Source organism: Aspergillus sydowii (assembly GCF_001890705.1).
Source record: "Aspergillus sydowii CBS 593.65 unplaced genomic scaffold ASPSYscaffold_4, whole genome shotgun sequence".
Taxonomy (NCBI): domain Eukaryota; kingdom Fungi; phylum Ascomycota; class Eurotiomycetes; order Eurotiales; family Aspergillaceae; genus Aspergillus; species Aspergillus sydowii.
This window is the reverse complement of record NW_024467862.1, coordinates 2,148,678-2,161,881: the sequence shown is the minus strand read 5'-3', so window position 1 is coordinate 2,161,881 and position 13,204 is coordinate 2,148,678. Positions and strand designations below refer to the sequence as shown.

Below are 13,204 nucleotides of genomic sequence, written 5' to 3'. Positions count from 1 at the left end.
ATTTCGATTCTCGGATTGGTTTACTTATTTCAACTCTCTGTCACATCACTTTAATTCCCGTCGCTCTTCGCTTCGGCCAACTATGAGCCCTGTTGCCCAGAGTGAACCCGACATGGAGAGCCATACTTCTGAGATGGCCAGCCAGGACTCTCCGCTGCGCCGAAAATTCTCCGAACCTATTCACGCCAATTCTAATTCTACCCAAACAACACCCTCTCCGTCTCCAACCTCTCATAAATTAATATGTTCTACATGTGGAGAGCATGTTGAATCTTCTGCCAGAGTTTCGGGCTCTGAAACTTTGAAAAAACACATCGCCGCTGCCCACCCTAATACTAATATTCTCTCCACATACAACGGCGCTACTCACCCGGATGATGAGAGCCAGATTTATGATGTCGACGACGATGAACAGGCTGAATATGACGACATGCCTGTTGAAAAAATGAATGGCTCACCGCGCACGGTGGATTCTGATGATGACGAAAATGCTGAAGTTGCTGAAGATGAACTTGCAGAAGCAACTGAGTTGTATGACGACGAGAAAGAACGCCCAGATATCGATGCAGACGAGGCCGACGTCGACGCCGACGGAGAAGCTCCCGAGGGCGAATCTGATGTCGCTCTCTCCAACCAGCTCCACGAGTTCTCTCGCGAGGAAGATTCTGCGTCGGTAGAGAAGCGTCTTCACAACTTCTGGAACATCCATGATGTCCGCAAATTCGCCGACGACTACGAGCAGATCTCCAGCGAAATAGTTGAAACATGGTCCACTGTTTTCCATGAATCCAAGCGTAGCAAGAAACGCGACGCGCCAGAAGTCATCGAGCGTCCAGATCCTTACAAAAGATCAAAGGTCGGACGCGGCGAATTCCTCGAGATCACACCGCTTGAGGACTTCTTGTCTCAACTTCGTGATCCTGAACTTCGTTCTAGCGATGAGCTTTTCGCCATTACCGAAAATGTTGCTAATGCCCTGAGAGTATGGCAGGATGAGTTTTTGGCAATCGACAAGTTGCAGAAGTTGGCGACTAGACACCAGCTAAAGATTACGAGCGACCCACGGAAACTCGAAAGGCCACAGGTGTTTGAGGACAAGAAGGAGGCAATGCTCTATGGCTACAAACATGATCCCAAGGAAGACAAAGTCGGCCATCAAAACCCATTTGTACAGGGCGGCTTCAAGCCTACTCCGGCGCAATACAGAAAGATGGTTCAGAAAACCGGCGCCCACAATCCAAACCCTGATGGATGGCGAACCATCACCAAATTTGGTACTGAGCATGTACCTAAGTTTCAAAACCCTCCACGCGAAGACTACATCGGAAAGGCTACCCGAAAACGAAAGGCCGCGGAAATTGAAGCCGCCAAAGTCAATGATTCAGATGAAACTGCTGCTACCGAAACACCTACACCGGGTGAGGCTGACCAAGATTATGCCAACCCCGCAAAACGTCGTGCGCGTACTCGTCGCCAGGCTGCCGAAGCTGAAAACACCGCCGAGTATGGACATGCACGGACTTCTGCCACGCGGGGCAGGGGTGGCCGTACTCGTGGAAGAGGTGCAGCTCGTGGAGGATCTCGTGCCGCTTCGGAGGCACCGTTGGCCCCAGCACCCTCTGTTGGAACTCCCGCTCGGTCGACGCCTGCAGCGGATGGCTCATCTCAAACACATCATGGAGCGTCGCAGCTTGTACCAATCGAACCAGCTCCCAATGGAAGCCCAGCAACCGCGTCTACCGCGAAACAACTAATGGGAAGCACACAAGATGAGGGACTTGATCCGGCTGAACTCGCGCGACGACAAAAAATCGCGAACTCGAAAAATCCCAAGCGCACGGAAGCTATGCTTAATCACTGGGCTCGTTTCAACCGAGAAGGGCGTGTCCGCAACCCGAAACGGTCTAAGGCTCAAATCGAAGCTGATAGAGCTGCAGAAGCTGCCAAAAAGGCAACCGAGGCTCCTAAGCCCATCATAAAACAAAAGAAAAAATCCGAGAGCCCAGTTATGCCTACGCCTCCGCGAGATACGGGTCTAGCTCCTGCGCCGCCACCGTTGCCGTTGGCCCCTCCGCCTCAATTGGCACCTGGGCCTCATACTCACACTCACACGCATGCTCACACGCATGCACCAGCCCCCCAGCTACCACCAATTGCTGCAGCACGTCCCGGCCCCGGCCCACTGGCCCCATATCCACCACCGCACTTGGACCCCCGGGCTGTACCACCATTTCCTCTCGGACCTCGTGGGCCAGGCCCTCTCCATCAACCACCGCCTCAGCCCTATCGCACACCATATCCTGACTACTACAACCCTTACGGAGGAACTGGGCTGCCTCCACCGGGCCACCCACGACCCTAGCGGAATCGCCCCATTCTGTGTCCATCTGTTTTATATCTCATCTATTCTGTTTAATACTAATGTAATACATGCACTCCACTGTCTGGGCGGGGGTATGAAATTGACTGTACATCTACATCTAGTGCACTTTTTGTTCATACAATACCCCACTGGCTGGACAGATCTGGCGGCCACGAGGACTGTATTGTTATTTTGCCACATGTTTGTTATATTAGCGCAAGGCGTTTGGGGTTTCAGTTACTATCTCTTTCTTCATATGTACTTAACATTTTACATTGTACTACAAATGGGTTGGTTAAAGAGTGGTGATTATACCTATCTTGGGTGGGAACGGCTCTTGTTTGGGTTTCAATGAAATAAAAAGAATTCATACATATACTGCGCTTCCTAAAGTTTGAAGCCACAGTTCTCTTTGTTTTTTGTGTGGTTGGTTCTTTCTGTTTTTGAGAAGTGAGAATCCAGGTCAGAATCGATATCACGTGCCCAAAACCACATACACGTGACGGAACCTTCCCTGCAGCCCCCGATGACCGAAGCTTTGCGCCAACATCTCTCTTCCGCACTCCGAACTTCACATCGCTATACCATAATCTGCACCCAGATTCTCCCATATTTCTATTCACGATGGGAAAAAAGAGACGCAGCCCCACCTTAGAAGAGGTTCTCGCTCGCCCCTGGTGCTACTACTGCGAGCGCGACTTCGATGATCTCAAAATCCTCATCTCGCATCAGAAGGCGAAACATTTCAAATGTGAAAGGTGTGGTAGGAGATTAAATACAGCAGGAGGTCTGTCACGTCAACCGTTAATTGTGTTATATCGCAAGTCGATCCATACTAACTGGTAATTCTTTAATAGGACTGTCGGTTCATATGAGTCAAGTACACAAGGAACAACTAACAGCCGTCGACAATGCACTGTCTAACCGGTCAAGTCTCGAAGTGGAGATCTTCGGCATGGAGGGAGTTCCAGAGGATGTCATCCAATCGCACAACCAGCGAGTCATTGCCCAGTTCCAGCAGTCTGAGGCAGAGCGACAGGCTATAACTGGGAACCCGCCATCGGGGGCGTCGACTTCCAGCGGCCAACCTGCGAAAAAGCCCAAGACTGAGAATATTTCAGATTTGAAAAAGCGACTTGCGGAGCATAAGGCGAAGAAGGCGGAAGCTCGTGCTGGAGGGAGTAGTGGGGAAGCGACGCCGGTTGGGGCTGGTCAGACACCAAATGTGGCCCCAATTGTAAGTGTCCTCAATACATTTGATCTTTCTTCCCTTGAGCTCTTTCGCTAATATGTTACTTTTATAGGCACAGTCTCCAGCAAACCCGGCCGCCGGAGCCGCGCCCGTCGCCCCTCCCCAAACATTCTCCTATCCTCAGCCGTATGCGGGGGCTGGCTCCCCTTACCAGGCAACGGCAAGTCCTGTTTATCCAAATTACTCACCAGGTGGGCAACCACAGTTCCCTCCTTCTACGCAATACTCTACTCCTGCTGGATATTCGCCACAACCAGTTCCAGGCTTTGGAAATACACCTCCAGCGCAGGTGCCACAGCAGCAACCTCCGCCGATTAACTCTCCTCAGACGGCCGCATTTCCTCCCCGATCGGGAAGCCTACCAGCGGCATCGGGTCTACCGCAACGACCCGCCGTCGGTGCTCCTCAGGTTAATGCATACCAGCTACAACAGATGCATATGGGCCACCCCATTCCTGGCGGTGCGACTGCGCCTGGTGTTGCCAATGGCGAAAAACCTGAGGCTGCAGCATTTTCTTCTTCGATCGATGATTTGATCTCGGGAGCTGCGAAGGAAGCTGACCAGGCAGCGACATCTAACGCGGCTCCCAAACCGGCGAACGGCGCGGAAGAGAAGCCAGCCAAGAAAGATAAGTCGAAGCAGTCACGGTTGGTATATTCAGATAATGAGATCAGCCCGGAGGAGAAGCTGGCTAGATTGCCAAGGTACGCATTCGTTCCTGATAATCGGACGGAGACGGTGCTTGGAGAGCTTCCCTCCTCTGCAGTCGTGGGAACGATTCGCGAGTCAGACACAGTATTCGACCCTGCGGAATAAAGTCAACGAACATAATAAAACGCACTTCGAGCATTCCATATCCGACAAAGCGGGTTGAACAGGCATACGCAAGGGCGTATGAGGGGCTATTTGATCCAGCTAAGTTGATGCATGTTGAGGTTCTAGATATACGCTATGAGTGTTTTTTCTCTCTCTTCTTTTGTCTCTGGCCATATCTTCGTGCAATTTCCCTGCCCTGATGCTTTTTATTGGTAGTTTTGCTAGTGCGGTTCCAACTGGACTGTTCTGGGCTCTACTTTGGGACGCCGACAACGAGCAAAGCCGCAGACCCGATGCGATGCAGTGCGATGCGATGCGATGAAAATGATCGATTCGGCGTAGATCGGTGAGTTGCGTTTTGTGTCATCCTTGCCGAAGGGACTGATTCATGGCTTGATGCGATTGCGATTACCTGGCGTTGTGTGAGATTTGGGCTGGAGGAAAATACCCCTACTCTGCCTCTGCTGTCTCGAGAACTCGATCCTCCCTATCCTTCGCTTTCGTTTCGTTACGTTTCTTTCGGATTGTGAAAAGGTCACCTACTGTAAGTTCCTCGCCAAGGTAGGCAACTCACATCATGATATTCGGTATACAAGACATAACCATGGATACAATTGAGTAATATTATTTTCCTTCACACAATCCTCTACAAGCTGCCGAGTCATCCACCAAATCTCGGCGCATTCATCAATTATGTAGTACCAAGGACCTACAGAATAGGTACATAGCAACGGTCTTAAGTACAGCCCCCCGTAAAACAAATTCAATCCATCGAAACTGCCAAAAATCAAACTCTCTTCTTAACCGCGCCCCCAAAAACCACCAGGCCATAAAGCGCCACAACACTTAAAGCCACCGGGACCGGCTTTCTCAACTTAATAGCCCTGGGAATCGAGCTACCCGCTAAAACAATGGAGGCCAGAAGCCCGATTTCCTCACCCCACGCTTGGCCGCCGCGCAGTCGGAAGAATGAGAGGAGGTACAGTGCTCCGACGGAGAGACCGGCGATAATTGAGGGTAGGGAACCGGTGCGTGCATATCCGATTGCGCCGCCGAGGGAGGTGAGGAGTGAGAGGGCGAGGGCCGGGGTTGTTGGGGAGGTCTGGAGGTGTTTGTTAGTACGTACTCCGTAGTGAAGGTTGGAATTGGGGGCGGGGGTGGAAATACCATTTTGGATCGGAGATCTTGGGTTTATTTAATTATTCTAGTGAATTGTGGCTTGTCTTGTTGTAAATATTGGGATGTTGATGGTGGGAGATGAGATGACGGAGGAGAGAGCTTGCGTTATGCGAACGATTGCGATTGCGATATGATTCTGGGCTGATGGTCTAATGTGGAGTCGAGTGGAGAGAAAGTTGAAGAGAGAGGGCCGCGGAACCGGGACGGGCCCGGGTTATGCTTGGATTATTAATGTCGTGCATTGAACTAAATAATGATGGTGCAATTGGCCTCGGAGCCCGAGGCTGCAGTTATGGCAGTATAATGCCGATACAAGCGAATAATATCAAAGTAAGTAAAGCGGATAATTATAATATGGATGTGTTTTATTCAATCTACTCCTAGATGATGCGACTGTCTATTAATTGTAAGGTATAATCAGTCTATGGAGACAATCAAAATGCTTATATAAAACGGTGTAAATGATTCAATGCTTTTTATATCTGATGACGTCCATCAGATACCCTTTTTCGTCTCTTTCGCGTTAGTATCATGTCGCGTATAGCAAAATTGGGACGGCCGTCTAATTTCTCGTTTCGCTGTCCTGGTGTTTAGTGGGGCGCGTGTCTTCGATAGTGTTTTGTTCCGTTTCTTCTGGCTCTTGTTCATCCGAACTCTGGCCCTGGAAGCCATCGGGTTCAACAATCCACAGGATTGGGACCGCAGCAAGGATAGAAGCAAAGCAGAGGAACCACCAGGGTATAATAACGTAGCCGGCTCTCACGCCAAGCGAGAATATAGGTCCCAGCATGGCTGGCCCAATGGCACGCCCCAGTGCGCTCGTACTCGTGGCAAGTCCATTAAGGGTTCCAAGAATGCCTAGGCTACGCGCCGAATTGGTGAGCAGAATTGTGATTCCCGGGAAGTTAAATATGGAAGCTGTAAGCTTGGACAGGATCACCAAGCATATTGAGACGTTGCGCATGGACTTTGGGACGAGGGATACATAGGGTGTGAGGAGATAAATGATGGGGAAGGCAGCAGCGGAGGCTTTAACACAGTTCAAGACACCAAACCGTCTTGCTGCAGCTGGGAAAGCATAGAATTGCATCACAATACCTATGATCCCTGTTATAGTGTAGAGAATACCAATGCGTTGAGAATCTGAACAGAAGTTAGATTAGATTCGGGTTAGCGGAAAGGAAAAGAATGACTCACCCATGCCGAACCCGCCAACAAATTTGAACGGGAGCTGTACATCTGGGTTATCCTCAAATCGTTGGTGGGGAGTGTGAAGGAACACAGGTAGAACCGACTCGAATGCCATAGTGTGTACTGACATTAAGGTGTATGTCAACAGAATCAGAGCGGACTGCGGGCTGAGGACCTCTTTCCAGGTATGTCGCTTCACCTCGACTTTATTCTGTGGTTGGGTAGTAGGCTGACGTCCTCCAAGCAAAGGGGTCCTCTCATCGTCTACCATTTCTTGAAAGGCCTTCCGGCGTCGATGGGTACATGGGCCAGTGAGGACGTGACCAAGCACTAATCCAGGATCGCGGTGGCCTCTTTTTGCGAGTAAAGTTTCCTATATCCAGTTAGGCCGCACCAGTAAGCTATAAGAGGGGCGCATACATGAAGAAACAAAAAACCAGTAGAGATACCCACGACGAAAAAGGCCGCAGACACCAGATTGGGTAGCAAAAAGGGGAACTCTTGGAAGAGTTTCCAGTGGCCGAAGATTTCAGGGAACTTCTCCGCCGGTCGAGCAAGTGATCCCCCAAGCGACGGACCAAAAATACTACCAATAGTCCATACCATGGGCATAATACTGAAGGCTTGAGGCTGGAGCTCCTTTTGAGGAACCATCTCAGCCACCATAGTTCGGATGATACCAACGTTTCCATTCATAAAGCCAATCATACCACGGCAGGTCATCAGCATAGGCAATGATCTAGAGAGGCCAAACGTTAAAGAAAGGATCATGGTAGCGGTTAATCCAAGCAAAATGATGGGTTTGCGCCCAAAACGGTCCGAAGCCGTGCCCCAGTAGACAGCCATCGCCGCCTGGGAGAAGGAGGAGATGGCCGAAGTGAGTCCGGCCCACTTTGCGACTTCAGATTCATGGACGCCGACACTCTCGATCATTTCAGGCTGTCCATATTAGTGAGTATATGTATATTTTGGTGTTTGGAACCGACGGAACTCACAAGGTACGGCAGATACGAGGTCACGGAGACTATCCGAGAAGAGAGATCTGTTTAGCCAAGTCTTGCGGAGGCAGGATTTCAGTTCACATACTAGGTTCTGCAAAGCGACATATTGCTGCGCGCATACGAGAGTTAGCAAGAGGTCTGATCCCGCAAAGGCATGATCGAACGCTTACAAAGAATGAGCAGCTGCCGGACAGGCAGCCTGGGAGCACTCGCATGCATCAACGGGTAAGGAGTGGAGGAGCCCGCAGTTGAGGGTGCTGCTGATGGAAAGCCGCAGTTTGGGAGGAAGCGACAGACTGCGAAGAAGGAAAAAAAGAGGCGCGAAATATCAAGGAGAACGAGAGAGAGAAGAAGAGTTGAGGCTAACGAAAAACTTGGAGTCACTCGGGGGTTGCGACATTGCCGCTATCCCGTCCTGGAGGCAATTTGCAAGCACCAGTCAAGTGATCTTCCCCTCTTCTCTCTGATCCTTCGTCTCCATGAGCTTGGTGAAAGCTCTCTCCATGTTCTATTAGTCGCCCTTCATTACCTGCATCTTGCTGCGCCCGCTTGCCATCAACGCCCCCACTGCTTGAGCGGGGTCCAGCCTCGCGGCTTTGTTTGTATAAACGGCGCCCTAGCAACCGCTCACCGTACCTTTGAGGCTGGACTGAACTACACTTATCTTCTATTTGGGATCTAAAAATGTCATATTCAGGTTTGGCGATTCACATATAGACCTTCTACTATTTATAGGCTGGGTGACCAATCACGCTACCTGATCTGTACCACAACGCACGCTATCGACATGGATTCGGATACCGACAGACAGAGAGCTACAGGGCGGCAAACGAAAACAGCTTGTACAGGACATTGACGCCATGCGTATGTTTATTACATATACAACCAGAAAACACTTCTAAGGCAGAATCCATAAGAAGGAGCAGGGTATAATAACAACCCTGCTGGTCGTGTGATTCTTCGTATATGTGTGGGACTCAATCCCTGTTCGACTATGCAGCTTCAGTCTGCATGCAACCAACCCTGCTGAAACCGTGCGCTTGCTCTTACTGGAGCAATTTGGCCGCCGCGTCAACACGCTCAATGATTATATACAGCCATTTCTATTAGATATCGATGTTAGCATACGCTTCACCATGAAAACAAATAATGAATGGGAGGAAAGAACTCACAGAAGCGTTAGCTACATCATCAGCCTCCAGGCTCTCCACAAGGCCTGGATAAGTTGCGCCTGCGTAACCTGTCCAGATACCGGGGGCAAATACCACGTGCTTGAACCAGCTACGACCATCCAACCCCTCCTCGTACAAGAACTGACGCTCGATATTCTTGTACTTGTTGTTGACATCGTGTATCAGAAAGAATAGCCTGACCTTTTTCCACCAGAGATACCAAGGAAGGTCCTCATCGAGTTGCGATGTCAAGTCCGCTGCATATGCATCGAATTTAATCGCAACTTTCTGGAACTTGCTAATCGCATCGTACAACGGTCCAAAGTCAAAGGAGACGCCATCAGGTAGGTTGTCTGCGCTGGACCGGATTCGGTCCACATACTCTTCCAGGCCCAAGCCATAGTCCGTGGCGTTGAAGAATAAAACGGGAGTCTCCGCTAGCTTCGCAGCAGCCAAGGCCCAGATTTTGGTGCACGCTTCGTGATAGAGGAATTGTGGATCACCAAATTTCTGCATCCAATCGAAGCTGTCGTAGTTGGAGTGGTAATGGTAGACAGGGTCCTCAGAGCTGCGACTGAACCCGAGGTCATAGCTCGGAATTCCAGCAAAGTCTTGGAATGCCGTGAAATCACTGCCGCTGCCCATTGTTCCAATGTATCCGTCCCAAACGTCGCGGACTGTTTGTCCTTCGATGGTTTGGTTGGGAGACTGGACCAGACCAGTAATTTCGTAAATTAATTTGTTTAGAAGTGGGCTTGCCGTGGGAGCAATTCGGGTGCCGGATGCCGCAACATCGACATTCAGGTATGCAACATTGGACTTGGAGAGCCAGGGGAGGTGATCCTCCACCCACTCCGTAGAACCTAGCAGCCCGTACTCCTCTCCGTCCCAGCTTGCGAAGACGATAGTACGGAGGGGTTTCCAACCGGCTTTGAGAGCCTCACCGAAGCTGCGGATGACCTCATTCAGCGCAGCAGAACCGCTGTTAGGATCGCCAGCACCGCCAGCGATCCAAGCATCACGGTGGTTACCCAAAATCACGACGTCAGGGAGTGAGCCGGGAATAACACCGATGACATTCCACAAAGGAGTAGTAACATACTCCTGCTCATTATATAAATTGACAGTGATGTCATCCGGCGAAGGCCCAATATTGTAGTCAACACCTTTGTAGCCGAGACCTCCGCCTTGCCACCACTCATTGAAGTCAGATGCCTTTGGACCGTGGCCATTTAGTGCTTTGAGGAAGGGCAGCACGTCCGTATAAGAGACGGGTATTGAGGGAATAGAGGGGATGAAGTGATGAGGATCCTGCCTGTCACATCCTGGTTTCGAGGGATATCCAGGAGTAGTAGGGTCGCCCGGCGCAAAACCTAGATAACACGTTATTTCGTCGAGTCTGAAATGAGTGCAAGACATGAGAACCTACTCAAGAATTGAGTGCTACCCCGTTGAACAGCACTGGGGTTTCTTGCTGGGCCTTCGGGATAAGGCTTGTAACCATTCTCCTCTGTGAATTCTCCATCTTGCTGCGGATCATCATAGAGAATCACGCCGACCATTCCAAGCTCCTGCGCCCTTTTCACTTTCAGACCACGGAAGATACGGCCGTACTTAGCAATGGCAATCTTGCCCTCGAGGGTAACATTCGCATTCACCAGGTCCTCATAATCAGCGTAGGTACCAAAGTTGACGTAGACAAAACCTGCTGTCACATTTCCACTAGCAGAGTATCCATGAAACGTCGGCACACGGTCGCGCAAACCACTGGTGTTATCTTCCTCCAGGACATCCTCCTCCAGCGAGGCTTCATACGTGACGTTGTTCCCTTTCAACAGGGCTAGCCGGTGGTCAATAGGGTAATTGAGATAGACGTCGTAAGAAGCGATCTTCGTATCCGCAATGCCGAATTCCTCCCAGCGCTCCCTTGTCCATAGCGCCTGGCTGAGGTTCTTGCCTGCGAGATGAGGTCCGGCGGTGTAGTACTTACTCCATTCGCGTGCGCGGGCTGCAGATGGGGTCCCCAGAAGGAGAGTCTCGAGCTCCTCGTAGTCGAGGCCGTTACCGCCGGGCCAGGAGTTTGGGTATGGATGCGCGCCGGGGAGGTACGACCAGAGCGAACCGCCTTCGCGCGGAAGAATAGCTGAAGGAAATAAGAATAGAACAATAGCAACGACGAGGACAAACCCCAAGGAATAGGTGCAGGCTCGGCGAAGCTTGTGATGGGGATACCGGTAACGCTGAGGAGCGACCGGTACGATGAGAAGCGGGGTGGTCTCTGAAGGAGACATGGTGGGCTTCTTCCTCATCTCTCGGGGCGAGAATAATAATAATTAAGTATTATTATCCCAGCCGACCCTGATTTCGCGAGGCGTGTGAGCAGCGAGATGTGGTACTGTATGTACAAGTTGATAAGAGGGACCTCGGGCGTGATAAGAGGAGAATGAGGAGTAATACTGTAAATACAGTGGCGGGAGCTTCCGATGCTCAACGTAATCGCGTCAATTGCAGCCTATCTGATCTCATCTGGCATTAAAAAAAAGACGAAGTTTACGACTAGCGCGTCTACTAAGTGATCATAATCAGGGAAATCCCATGGGCGTTTCAATATGATTTTTTTTGCCCGCTGTGACATGCGATGATGAAACCAGAGCGATACTAATAAATGTAACAACCAAGTCCTCCGCATACGTTCTTCCATCATGTGGTACGGTGCTAGAGACCCGATCAGGGAATAAAACGGTAATATGGACAATTGCGATTGCCCACAGCATTTGATACAAAAGTGTACTCGTAGGTTGCGTGATTAAACTCGTTCTGTTGTACTAGTAGTATACTTGAGGCAGCTGTGGCAGAATGTGGCTAGTGGCTGGTGGCTGGGGCCTCGTGTGTCGTGTGTGGCTCGTGCCGTGGTACGTAGTCCGCTGTGGCAGTTCCCGCATCACTTCTCCATATCCTAACAGCTGGCTTCTCGAGGTTAGATACAACTTGCCCACAATGTCAAACCAGGGCTACGATGTGGTAGTGGACGTCGACGCAGATGTACTTTCTGAGACCTTCTTTTATCATTCTTTCCCGCGCACCAACGCTAACAGCATAATAGGGCGACGACCTTGGACATACCGACCTTCAAGAGGACCTCGAATTTCACCCATCTAGTAAGCTTTAGACCTACTCAACATACTTTAGATTAAGCTAACAAAAACCGCCTCTAGACTTTGAGAATGACCAACGCAATGCCAAATCTCACCCAGACAACGGCGCCTTCATAGGCACTGGCGGAGGAAGCTCCTCTCGCCGCAACAGGTCCCCAGGAGGCACGCCGACCAAACATGCCTGGTGGTCCATTCATTACTACGAGCAATACTTTGATGTCGACACTAACGAAGTCCTCCGCCGCTGTGTCGCCTCCGTCTACCCTCGCAACAACTTCCTGGATGTTCTCGAAGGCAACGCGGACCTCTACGGCCCCTTCTGGATTGCGACAACTGTCATCGTCATCCTTTTCCTAACAGGCACCATCTCGCAATGGCTCTCAAACAACGACAAACACCACTTCAAGTACGACTTTACCTTGCTCTCCGGTGCCGCCGGTCTAGTTTACGGGTATACATTCGTCCTGCCCATTGCTCTCTGGGGTGCGCTTAAGTGGTTCGGGAGCTCGACCGCCGACCTTGTTGAGTGCTGGGCGTTGTATGGTTATTCGAATTTGATCTGGATTGCGGTCGCTCTAGTTAGTTGGAGTCCGTTGACGGCCTTGAACTGGGCGCTTGTCGGAGTCGGGTTCGGATGGACTGTTTTCTTCCTGCTGAGGAACTTGTATCCTGTGCTCAGTGCGACGGATGCGAAGGCTAGCCGGGCGCTGCTGGTGCTTGTTATTCTGTTGCACGCTGGGTTTGCAATTGCGATTAAGATCTTGTTCTTTGCGTGAGTTCCCCGATTTTACGGCATATTATGTTCATGTGACTGATGTGAAATTTGTAGGCATGGAAGCCCCGTTTCCAAGAAGGGTGACGACAAGGATCATGATGATGATGGGGATGATCATGACGACCACGACGACAAGAAGCTCATGTTTTAAGTGTAAAATCAAGCTTTGTCGGTTAGGTTGTTTGGTCTGCTCAGTTGGGATTGTTGACTCGCTCAGGCAGCATTTGGTCACGGATTTCATATTCGGTTGAAGTTATCTCTTATATCATCTTTTTTTTTGACTGTTTTGCCGTGTATACC

At 50.5% G+C, this 13,204-nt stretch overlaps 6 protein-coding genes across 6 annotated transcripts; 3 read left to right on the top strand and 3 right to left on the bottom strand.

Moving 5' to 3' along the window:
• Positions 1-112: 112 nt before the first annotated feature.
• Positions 113-2,362, top strand: ASPSYDRAFT_57572 (uncharacterized protein; the record flags this gene model as incomplete). Its single annotated transcript, XM_040849389.1, has 1 exon — positions 113-2,362. One exon carries the CDS (start codon positions 113-115, stop codon positions 2,360-2,362), a length of 2,250 nt encoding a protein of 749 aa, XP_040703924.1.
• Positions 2,363-2,986: 624 nt separating this feature from the next.
• On the top strand, positions 2,987-4,431 carry ASPSYDRAFT_88999 (putative C2H2 finger domain protein; the record flags this gene model as incomplete). Its single annotated transcript, XM_040852096.1, has 3 exons — positions 2,987-3,149; positions 3,220-3,599; positions 3,667-4,431. The coding sequence occupies 3 exons, from the start codon at positions 2,987-2,989 to the stop codon at positions 4,429-4,431; spliced, it is 1,308 nt and encodes a 435-aa protein (XP_040703923.1).
• Positions 4,432-5,218: 787 nt separating this feature from the next.
• ASPSYDRAFT_30927 (TMEM14 family protein) lies at positions 5,219-5,601 on the bottom strand (the record flags this gene model as incomplete). Its single annotated transcript, XM_040844823.1, has 2 exons — positions 5,219-5,533; positions 5,599-5,601. 2 exons carry the CDS (start codon positions 5,599-5,601, stop codon positions 5,219-5,221), a joined length of 318 nt encoding a protein of 105 aa, XP_040703922.1.
• Positions 5,602-6,172: 571 nt separating this feature from the next.
• Positions 6,173-8,021, bottom strand: ASPSYDRAFT_149514 (MFS transporter; the record flags this gene model as incomplete). Its single annotated transcript, XM_040841915.1, has 6 exons — positions 6,173-6,753; positions 6,808-7,174; positions 7,222-7,740; positions 7,797-7,825; positions 7,888-7,911; positions 7,973-8,021. The coding sequence occupies 6 exons, from the start codon at positions 8,019-8,021 to the stop codon at positions 6,173-6,175; spliced, it is 1,569 nt and encodes a 522-aa protein (XP_040703921.1).
• Positions 8,022-8,851: 830 nt separating this feature from the next.
• Positions 8,852-11,405, bottom strand: ASPSYDRAFT_78357 (M28 family metallopeptidase). The gene is made up of 2 exons (XM_040850950.1): positions 10,404-11,405; positions 8,852-10,347 (listed from the first exon to the last, which is right to left on the bottom strand). The coding sequence occupies exons 1-2, from the start codon at positions 11,281-11,283 to the stop codon at positions 8,909-8,911; spliced, it is 2,319 nt and encodes a 772-aa protein (XP_040703920.1). The 5' UTR covers positions 11,284-11,405; the 3' UTR covers positions 8,852-8,908.
• A 508-nt stretch (positions 11,406-11,913) lies between these two features.
• Positions 11,914-13,182, top strand: ASPSYDRAFT_44519 (Yip1 family protein). Its single transcript, XM_040846863.1, has 4 exons — positions 11,914-12,016; positions 12,078-12,132; positions 12,190-12,901; positions 12,959-13,182. Exons 1-4 carry the CDS (start codon positions 11,972-11,974, stop codon positions 13,053-13,055), a joined length of 909 nt encoding a protein of 302 aa, XP_040703919.1. The 5' UTR covers positions 11,914-11,971; the 3' UTR covers positions 13,056-13,182.
• The last annotated feature ends 22 nt before the right edge of the window (positions 13,183-13,204 follow it).

Coding starts and splice junctions, on each gene's coding strand:
- ASPSYDRAFT_78357 (XM_040850950.1), bottom strand. CDS start 11,283: ATGAGGAAGAAGCCCACCATGTCTCCTTCAGAGACCACCCCGCTTCTC. Junction 10,348..10,403: donor GGGTAGCACTCAATTCTTGA/GTAGGTTCTCAT, acceptor CGTGTTATCTAG/GTTTTGCGCCGGGCGACCCT.
- ASPSYDRAFT_44519 (XM_040846863.1), top strand. CDS start 11,972: ATGTCAAACCAGGGCTACGATGTGGTAGTGGACGTCGACGCAGAT. Junction 12,017..12,077: donor TAGTGGACGTCGACGCAGAT/GTACTTTCTGAG, acceptor ACAGCATAATAG/GGCGACGACCTTGGACATAC. Junction 12,902..12,958: donor ATTAAGATCTTGTTCTTTGC/GTGAGTTCCCCG, acceptor TGAAATTTGTAG/GCATGGAAGCCCCGTTTCCA.